The 10547-nt window shown below is 52.2% G+C and overlaps 1 protein-coding gene across 2 annotated transcripts in view; it reads left to right on the forward strand.

Moving 5' to 3' along the window:
- The window catches only part of SLC4A3 (solute carrier family 4 member 3), a 33891-nt gene extending 25094 nt beyond the window's left edge, over positions 1-8797 (forward strand). For both annotated transcript variants that reach the window (XM_027734158.2, XM_027734157.2), the window contains exons 15-23: positions 278-426; positions 1741-1935; positions 2381-2587; positions 3193-3282; positions 4857-5023; positions 5417-5670; positions 5924-6093; positions 6566-6739; positions 7486-8797. In XM_027734158.2, the coding sequence (XP_027589959.2) occupies positions 278-426; positions 1741-1935; positions 2381-2587; positions 3193-3282; positions 4857-5023; positions 5417-5670; positions 5924-6093; positions 6566-6739; positions 7486-7563 (1484 nt within the window). In that variant the 3' untranslated portion in view covers positions 7564-8797. The remainder of the gene's footprint in view (positions 1-277; positions 427-1740; positions 1936-2380; positions 2588-3192; positions 3283-4856; positions 5024-5416; positions 5671-5923; positions 6094-6565; positions 6740-7485) is intronic.
- The last annotated feature ends 1750 nt before the right edge of the window (positions 8798-10547 follow it).

Here is a 10547-nt window from a genome sequence, read left to right on the forward strand (position 1 = left end):
GTGTCTGTGTGATGCTGTGCTGGGGTGGGCTTTGGTGCTGTTCGCTCAGGGAGAGTGGTCGTGCTGCATCTCAGCTGCTGCCTTGCTCCCACCCTGCCACTTGGCCTCTCCAGTCTCAGCTCCCCGGGCTCCTTCCATGCTCCCTGCCTAACACAGGGGACCTCTGACTGATGGGATGGGGACCTGCCTCCTCTTTCTGGAGCTGTGCAGCCTGCCTGCCTGTAGTGATGGTGCCTGTGTCCGGACTATAACACTCACGTGTTGTTCTCTTTCCCAGGAGAGAAAACTGAGGGTCTCATGGGGGTCTCCGAGCTGATAATCTCCACCTCAGTTTTAGGGATCCTCTTCTCCCTGCTCGGAGCCCAGCCGCTCCTGGTCATTGGCTTCTCAGGGCCTCTGCTGGTGTTTGAAGAAGCTTTTTACAAGGTACATGTGAGGCAGTATCTATGCTTGGCACCTGCTCACTCTGCCCTTGTTCTGGAGAGTGCAGCTGGCATTTCTCAGCTCTGCAAAGTGTCTTTGGTAGTGTGGACTCCTTGGGTCCTTCCAGGCTCCTCTCAGCTCGGCCAGGGCTGCCCCTGGCTCTGCTGACCCTTTACAGGTCACGCTGTAGAGAGTTCTGCCTCCCATTGCTGTGTCCATTATTCCTTGAGGTGTGACAGTGATAACAGCACTCCTCTACTTGCTGACTCTGAGGGAAGCATTGTCCCCCAGCCCTGTGCTGCAGCCCATCTTGGCACAATAAGCACTTGTAGCTGCATCCTAAAACTTTCTTGTTCTTGGGGCTTCCTTTGAAGACCATTTCACAGCTTTCACTTGTGTCCAGGTTTCCTTGTATGTGAGCCCAACAACGTGCGTACCACTCATTTGGGATGTGCCATGTACGTTACTCCTACCTCTCAGGATAAGGCCTAGGGTGTGTGCAGAAGTATCCTGGCCAGCCAGGATGGATATGTTTCTTAAGTAGCATGACCCCTTTACTCTTACAAGCATCCTTGTACCTTCAAGCAGTGGGTCTAATCCTTCTCTTTTTTTCTGACTCCTAGCATGTCTGTGTCTTTAAAAAAGCATGTTTTTTCCTACAGTTAGATTTTCACCTTGATGTGTCAAGAGTTTGGAGGTGATGCCATTGCAGAGTGTGAATTTCCCTGCTCTCCTGTGACTGCACTTCTCACTGACCTCTTTTCTTTGCCCAGTCACAGTGTACACAGGTGTACCTCTGCTTGTGGTGGTACCGAGGAAAGCTGCAAAGGGAGGGATGTGACTGGTGCTGGAAGTAGTTGGTGTTGATGTGTGTGGAGGAGCAGAGGTGCTGTCTGAGATTATGGCCCAGCTGATGTAGCCTTTATGCAATGGGACATAGCAGGATGCTCACGCTCTCCTTTGTAGGGAACAGGTTTGTGCTGTTGAGTGCATCGAGCAGTGGAGGGCTGTGTTTGAGCAATGGCACCTCCATACGGGTGGGATGGGGAGCATCATGCATGGTTGGCTTCAGCAGAAAGCAAAGGAGGTACTGTTAAAAAGACTGAAAAGGTAAAGACCTGCTTGGTGTGAGCTGGCAGGTGTTAAAGAAAAGTCTGCAAATTTGCCTGTGACTTCAGCAATGAATTCACTGTCTCTGTGCTGGATGCCCAAGCAGATGTAGATGCTTTTTTCCAGGAGAATCTTTGATCTTAATGGGGAGCAGATGCAGGAGGCAGCCTGAGGAGCCGTAAGTAACTCCTTCCCTTTCCATTTCAGTTCTGCCAGACACAAGGCATTGAGTATCTCACAGGCAGAGTGTGGATTGGTCTGTGGCTCATCGTCTTCATCTTCATTATTGTGGCAGCTGAGGGAAGCTTCTTGGTGCGCTACATCTCGCCCTTCACCCAGGAGATCTTTGCTTTCCTCATCTCCCTCATCTTTATCTACGAGACCTTCTACAAACTGTACAAGGTGAACCTTCCCCAGGGAGATGGGCCACTGCATCTCTTGATCTCTCAGGACCCTGTTGCTTTAGCATACAAGTGGCAGGGGAACAGGGCCAGCTCAGCCACAGCTTTCCTAGACATTCTGCAGAGCATTTCTTTGCTGGCCTCTCATGCCTCAGCACAGCTGCCTCCTGTGCCATCACAGAGGGTGGCAGGAAGAGCCCTAATGTCTCTCTCCCCTTCTCTTCTGCAGGAGGCATTAAAGAGGGGCTACTTTTTTCTCCCCAACCCTCTGCAGCTGGGTAGGTTGTGAGGCGAAGTGACAGATGCTGGGATTGTCTGTGCCCACCATCTACCACCCTCACCTCTCCACAGAGCAGGATACCTCCGCTTCCCCCGGCTCCCATTAATGACAGTGCCCCCTGCCCCTCCTTGTGGTAACTTGCCTGCTGCTTTTCTCACCTGTCCAGGTGTTTGCAGAACATCCTTTGCTGAAGTTCTACCCACCGAATGTGCAAAGCAGCCTGAATGCCAGCATGCTCTCTGCAGATGCAATGTCACTGGGCACCAGGATGCAGCCCAATACTGCTCTCCTCTCCCTCATCCTCATGCTAGGCACCTTCTTCATTGCCTTCTTTATGCGCAAGTTCAAGAACAGCCGTTTCTTAGGAGGAAAGGTGAGAAGTTCGTGGGACCCAGATGTTGAGAACAAGGGATGTGCCAAACATGTAATTCTTCTTGGTACAGACCTTTGTTCTCCAGAGCACTTGGATGTCCCCCAAAGAAACACCAGAAATCCCTTAAGTACCTCGCAGAAGGGATAGTAGCCCACCCTAGGCTGCAGACCAGAGCTGACTGTTGGTGACAGTATTTGCACTGTCCTGCTCCAGTGAGCTTTGCCGGAAAGTCCTGCACCTCGGGAAAGCTCTTTGGTCTGGATACAAATCTATTAAACTAGAATATAGGGGGCAAGAGCTTACAAGTTGTTCTCTTTGGACATCTCTCACATGCAGGGCATCTGTACAATACCTGCACCACTGTCTAAAAAGGCCAGCAGGAGCAATAAGCCAGTCATTTAAGAGGACTGTGTGTTATGTGGGCAATGGGATGCACAGCCCTATGGGTCAAGTCTGGGTTCCCTTGCCCTGCCCATCAGCATTGCTTAGGTTTGCAGTGGTGCCTGGCCCCACCTGGGGCTTCTCTTTGCTGCAGGCTCTCTGTAGCAAGGTGGATGCATGGAGCTGGCCCTTCTCTTTGCCAGTGACAGGTCTTTATTCTGCAGGCTCGGCGGATCATCGGAGACTTTGGGATCCCCATCTCCATCCTGGTCATGGTGCTGGTGGATTACACCATCACTGACACATACACGCAGGTAGGTGCCAGCACTGCCCTCAGAGCCCCTCCTGCAGCCCAGCAGTAATTCCCTGTGGCACTGTGGCCTGCTCTTGTGCAATGGGGAATTTGTATTTCCTGCTTCTTTAGTCATAACAGCACAAAACAAACAGAGACATTCCCCTTGTCCTCACTCCCACGCTGAAGAGAAGCTCCAAGGGTCTTGCTGAGACTGAGGCCAGATCTACAGGGACTGGAGTGTCCTAGTATCCCTCTGGTATTCCAGCTGTTCGTCGGGGAGGCTTTAGGGGCTTTAAGGAATTTCACTGCAGTTCATTCCTTGTTTGTAACTCTAAACACTTGTAGTCAATCAACAGGATATAAACTGGTTATGCACACTGAAGAAGCTGGCATGTAGAATGGTTTCAGTGGGGTTTAATACTTCACATACTTATTCTCTCCTTGATTGTAGAGGCTACTAAATATTTTGATCACAGTCTTAATAATTTTTTCCCAGTTTATGCACAAATTTAGCATTAAGTTTGATAACTTAATGTTATCAGACAAGCCCATCTCACGGGTTTCATTTTTTCTCCTTTTTCAGTAGATATGTACTTATATATTTTTGTTGTGGTATTTTTTTTCACTAAGACTGTGGAAAGGGTGAAAGCTATTTCCTGTTCATCATGCAAGGTTTTTATCAAGACAGCCCAAGGCTTGGTGGAATCAAAATGCATTTTTATTCATTTGAATTTCAATGAAAAATTTGGGTCTATCAGATGTTAGTAAAATCATGCACTTTGTTACATTCTTTTCATACCCTACTACACTTCTACAATTAATATCAAAAGCATTATCATTTCAGTATTAACTCAGCATATGTACAAAGCTTTCTGAGAAAATGGTACTTAGTTACACAGCTTAGCTCAAGGACAAGCATTCCAGGAATATTATTCATACTTATGCTGATTAACATAAATGCAAATCATAAACTCTCTCTGCAGTGCAGATAGCAAAAAATGCTGTAGAGGAACACAGAGCCAAGGGTTCAAATGCTAATGAACGCAGGGTCAGGATGATGTACAGCTAGGAGTCTGTGTGGTCTGATGGGAGCCACAAACATGATATTCCCTCTGAACATGGTCAGGGTGAGGTCATTTCCAGAGAATGTGGTCACTTCTGGGGTTCACACTGCAAAAACAATGCTGAAAAATGTCTCAGAAAAGTCTTGGAAAGTCTGGAAAGCCACTTCAGAGTAGGGTAGGCAGTTCAGAACACTTAATTTGTCCAAGAAGAGGTCAAGGAGCATTGTAACCACTGGCATGGGGGTGAGGTTCCTGAAGGCAGATGATTCCTTGGTCTTTTGGACAAAAATTAAGGAAATTTCAATAGCTGAAAGGAAATGAGACAGGCCCATGTTAGGGGACATGGGACTTTTTGCACTGAAGGGGATTGATTACCCATGAGAAAGTCCTGCTCAGTTCAGGGTGGCTTATCCCATCATCTGAAGTGTTCAGACCAGGGAGAGCAGGAGGATCAAGGCTAGTCCTGTGTAAGGCTGTGGGCAGGTGTGTATTGATGAATAATTGCTGGGTTTTGTGACTACACCACCAGAAGCTGAATGTCCCTTCCGGCCTGTCGGTCACATCTCCTCACAAGCGTGGCTGGTTCATTCACCCCATGGGCAGCAGTGGGACCTTTCCACTGTGGATGATGTTTGCCTCTGCCATCCCTGCTCTCCTGGTCTTCATTCTTATCTTCATGGAGACACAGATCACTACGTGAGTACCTCCCCTACCAACCCCAACTGTCACTAACCCCTAGGCAGGCGAGACCAGCATAAGCACTGGTGCCATTCACATGGAGATGCAATGGGCATCCCAGAGGAACAGCAGGGGCAGGATCCTGGCCATTTCAGGCTGTACCTTGGCTTCTCCACTCAACTTTTGGTTCCCCCCCGGCATGTGGTGTGGAGGAGACCTGCCTCAGCCAAGCACAGGAGGAAACTTCTAACCTGAAGCTGACAGCCATCATCCATCCCTCTCTCAGCCATCTCCTTGTTATCCCCATGTGTGCTGTCTCCAGAGAGCGAATTGAATGTTGTCCCCAGCTGCAGTGCTATCTCTGGGCACTGACCCAGGCCTGGCACTGACCCAGGCTCTGTTTTCTTTCAGGCTGATTGTTAGTAAGAAGGAGAGGAAGTTGCTGAAAGGCTCTGGCTTCCACCTGGACCTTCTTCTCATTGGCACTATGGGGGGGCTTTGTGCACTCTTTGGGCTGCCCTGGCTGACCGCAGCGACAGTACGCTCCGTCACACATGTCAATGCCCTGACTGTGATGAGCAAGGCCATCGCACCAGGAGAGAAGCCCAGGATCGAGGAGGTGAAGGAACAGCGTGTGACCGGAGTGCTCATTGCTGCTCTTGTTGGTGAGTCTCTGCTTGGGTGAGGGAGGGAGGGGAGAGGTCAGGACCAACCGTGTGCATCTGCTCGCAGTGTCCCTGCCCCACAGGCCAGCCTGTGCTCTGCCTGCTCACTGCAGGACTGCCCACACCAACCCCTTTGGAGCTTCCTTTCCCTTGCAGCCCAGGGCAGAGAGGGGGTGGGAGAGGGATGGAGGTTGAGGTGCCTTGTGGAGGGGCTGGCATGGGACACACCATGCCCTGAGCTCTGTCTGTGCAGGTCTGTCCATTGTGATGGGGAACATGCTGCGGCAGATCCCATTGGCTGTGCTCTTCGGCATCTTCCTGTACATGGGGGTTACATCTCTCACTGGTATCCAGCTCTACGAGCGGCTGCTTCTGATCTTCATGCCATCCAAGCACCACCCTGACCACATCTACGTTGTCAAGGTGAGCAAAGACAAGTTGCAGGGAAACAGGTAATGAGGAGCAGAGGAAGAAGAGGTAGGTGAGGGGAGGATAGTGCTTTGCTAGAATGATGCTTGGCTTGGTGACCCTCCTTGGCTGCAAGTTTGTGCAGAGAAGTGCAAGCCTTGCACAGAGGTGGTACAATGCCATTGTATGCCTTGGATAGGATGCCATTTGGCTGCACCCAGGTGTGTATTGCCAGTATATTGTATGGACAGACAGACAGTTTATAGGAGTGAGTGGATGAAGGGACACTGCACTGCCAGGTGGGTATGCTCCCAAGACACAGGGGCTGATGTGTTATGGAGTTCTACCTCGCTGTAAAGGCAGGTAGAGCATGCAGCAGTGTTGCATTGCTGTACTAATCTATGCAGAAGGGTTACATTCTGCCAGTTGGGTGTTCATTAATCTGTGTGGAAGGATAATGTGTTCTTAGACTAGATTTACCTCCTAGGTGAAGACCTGGAGAATGAATCTCTTCACCTGCATTCAACTGGCCTGCATTGTGTTGCTTTGGGTGGTGAAGTCTACAGTGGCATCCCTGGCCTTCCCCTTCGTCCTGATCATGACAGTGCCATTGCGACGCTTCGTGCTACCCCGCTTCTTCCACGACAGGGAGCTCAAAGCGGTAAGCAGATAGCTGTCTTCACAGTCTAGCTTGCAACACTGCGGTGAGATTGAGGAGATTTGGCAGCCTGAAAGGCTGGAAGAACCTGAGCCATCAAAGCTTTGTTTTTTCTTGCTGTTATCTGAGGGTCTTTGCTCAACAGCAGTAGGTGGGTGAATGGCTTCCTTGGAGGTTTTAGCTCTGGGAGTGCAGTGTCAGATGGATGGGCAGCCTCGGGCAAGGAAACGCAGGTTCCTTCTAGGCAGGGGCCTAGAATACAGGTTTCCCCTTCCATCCTGTGGCTCATTCATCAAGAGACACCCCCGTTCCCCACTGAGCCAGTAGCAACAGCCCAGCATCACAGCAGAGCCTGTGGCTGCCTGGCACTTAAACATGTAACCACAATGCCAGGGTGCTGGCAGCTGCTTGAGAGCTGGCAGCTCCTCTGCTGCTGTCAACATCCTGAGCTCCTGTTGGAGAACAGCCTGGAGCGGCACCTAGGAGTGGGTGCTGCAAGCAGGGGAAGAGGGGGGAGCTGCCGTGCTGGACCAAAGCCCCGGTCCTTGGAAAGGGCATCAGGCTGGGGATGCATAGATGGGCATGAGGGTTTAAAAAAGGAGCCTGTTGGGAGGGGAAGGAGCAAGAGCCTTGCTTTTCCAGCACAGCCCAGCTGCCTGGGTCACTGTGTGCTGATCCCTCCGTGCCAGGGTTGACCCCACATTGGGGCCAGCTGTGGCCTTCAGAGCCTGGTCTCTGCCTCTTCCCAGTTGGACTCAGAGGATGCGGAGCCAAACTTTGACGAGGATGGCCGGGATGAGTACAACGAGCTGCACATGCCTGTATGAGCTGGGACCTGCCCTCCCCACTCATGGGACAGGCCGCTCGCACCTGCTCACCCCTCCTGAGAACTAACTGGGGACTTGCCATGAGTCAACGATCTCTTGCCTGGACCAACGAATGGCTGTTCCATAGCCCTGCAGGAGGCAGCCCTGGATGTGGCTGCCCCATCGTTCACTCAGCAGAGGCTGTGAGTCTCTCTCCTCTTGGACCTAGTGGGCTGAGAGATGCCTCTCACATCACAAAGCTGTGTGGGCCCTCAGTGCCCTTGGGTCAGGGGTCTGTCCCCTCCCTGCTGGAGGCAGCCTGTGCCTGGTCTCCAGGTGGTAAAAGGGAACCCTGCCAGCTGGTGCCACTGCATCCCCCTCCACTACCATGAAGCTTGGATGTCTCAGCACCACATGACACTGAGCACTCACAGAGATGGGCTAGAAGCTGCCTGTGGATGGCCAGTGGGCTTCTCCCAGGCCAGCAGTCTCTTTACTCAGCTGGCAGATGCCTTGCTCCTGCTCCCTCTGCCCCCTTCTAGGAGTGCTCACATTGGGCCTCTGCCACAGCCCCTGGCCCATGGGGCTGCTGCAGCCTGGCAGACAGGCAAAGAGGGAAGGCACCTTGGCCCTATCCTCCAGACCATCATCTGTGCAGTCACCTTCCCACATAACTGTTTTCAGCTCTTGCTTGGCATGGGAGAGGTTGTTAGCCTCCTCTCAATTTTCCCAACCTTATTTCCGAAGGCAAACTGCACCGGGAGGGGAGGCTGGGGACAAGCAAGTATCCTGAAGCCTTGAGTGTCTGCCCTCTTGCAGGAACTAAGAGGAGTCCTGTGCCATTCTGCACCTCCACAAAGGTTGCAGGGGTAAATGCGTCATAGGGCTGCATCCCAGTTCCTGATGCCCACATTTCTGTCCCTGAGAATAAACCATGTTTAAGAAGCTATACAAGAGATGTAGTGGTGAAGCACAAAACAGTCCTTTGGGTCCCCTCCTGTTCCCTGTGCAGTGATCCACTGAGTCTGGCTCCTTGCAGCCCTACAAGGAAGTCACTGAAACCCCCAGCCCCAATTCTGCTGCCATACTTAGATGACCTTTCACATCCAGTGGTTCCCTCCTAGTGGGAGGGAGCAGCATTCAGCCCACCTCTCAGCCCCCATCAACTCTGGGCAGCTCCAAACACAGAATCACAGGATGGGTCAGTGTGTCATCTGGTCCAACCTCTGCTCAAGTAGGGTCATCCTAGAGCACATGGCACAGGACTGCATCCAGACAATGAATGTCTCCAGTGAGGGAGAATCCACAACCTCTCTGGGCAACCTATTCCAGTGCACGGTCACCAACACAGTAAAGTTCTTCCTCATATTCAGATGGAACTTCTGTGCATCACACCTTTCTGCCTGACAGGGCTTCCTCTGGGGTCTCACCGACCTGGCAGCATTTGTTCAGAGCTGGCCCAGAAACTGCTTGATGGTGCCCTTACTGCCTTTGGCAACTCCAAGGGTAGTGCCAGAGGAGACAGGCACACCACCCTCTCCCTGATGGTTGGAGCTGGAGTGGTCTTCTGGAGGAAGCTGGGATGCATGCTTCACCACTGGATTTGGGACAAGGCATTGCCCCCATTCCCACTTACCAGCCTGGCTCCTGCGAGAGATGGTGGTTGCTTCATTACGGGAGGGTCCGATGCCTTCCTTGGGAGGCTGCAGAAATATCCCATCAGAGAAAGAAGCCTCCCCCCACAGCAGGTTCCTGCCCACAGCCTGGCCCCCCTGCAGGGCCCAGGGCGGAGAGACAAGTGTCTCTGTGTGTCTGTGGCCGTGTGTGTCCTGTCCTCCCTGTGTAGTGTAGGAGGCCTGTTGTTGCTGTGCATTGTGACTCCTCTGACTGTAGTGGAAACAGCTACACCAATAAACTCTTCACAGGAATTGTGCCTCTGGATCTGCGCCTTTGTTTTTATTGCCAACGGCAATAAATTGATTGAAATTCCCCAACACAAAACTTTCTTGCCCACAACAGCCAGTAAGGTAGCAAGCCCCCGCTGGAGCAAGGGCTGTAACCATGTCATCCACTACCAGCGCAGATGTGGGTTTTCCATTGCCATCATCAAGCAGACTGGTTACTGTGGGCCCAGCTAGATCCCCCATGCTGGCTGCTGGAAACGGGAGTCTGAGCCCCATATTTAACCAGAAACACATATTCCTGCCTGCTTGCATCCGTATACATGTACACGCTCCTGCCTGTGTGCTCAAGAGCGCTCAGTGCCTATGTCCTTATGTAGTCTGTAGCCACACACTGAATGGCAGGGCCATTTGCTGAACATGGAGGAAACATCTCATTAACATGTTCTCTCCACGCTTTCTTCCCAGGCAGGAGCTGAGCCAGGTTCCCATGAGCTGCTGGCTGCCCGCAGCCCACGTGGTGATGGGCTGGGTGTCCTCCAGTCATGCTCTCCTGGGTGCTGCTGCTGGGAATAGGCAGTAGTCCTACCTCATGTGGTCAGTCATGGGCTGCTCCAGGGGCTGGCCAATGCCATGGGGTACATGGCAGAGGGCTGAGTCTGCCCAAGTACAGGAGTGGTGGCCATCCTGTTTCTGAGCCGGGCCTGCTGTTGGGCAGGCAGTGCTCCAGGTCCTGGCAGCGCTGCTGAACCTGCCGGAGAGGAGGCAGTGTGGGTGCCTGCGTCCTGAGCATTCAGATAGGTTGGATGGGAGTATCTAAGACCTGCAGGCTGCTCTACCATGTTAGGAAACGGTACCTCTTCCATTCCCCACTCCATGGCTCTCCTTCCTCACATCATCACATGGCTGCCTAACGGGCCGTTGGGTTGAACTGGAGAGGTTATGGCTATACCCAGTCCCACAAGATCCACATCTCCACCTGGATGCCCAGCCCTTCCCATGCAGCACCCTGGCCCACAGCAGTGCCCCACTCACCCTGGTATGCAGACCAGGGAGTACCACATCAATCCTCCAGAGGAGAATGGGCCTGACCTCCAGCTCCAA

Source organism: Pipra filicauda, unplaced genomic scaffold, assembly GCF_003945595.2.
Source record: "Pipra filicauda isolate LSUMZ 115617 unplaced genomic scaffold, ASM394559v2 scaffold253_size2546935_pilon, whole genome shotgun sequence".
NCBI classification, from domain to species: domain Eukaryota; kingdom Metazoa; phylum Chordata; class Aves; order Passeriformes; family Pipridae; genus Pipra; species Pipra filicauda.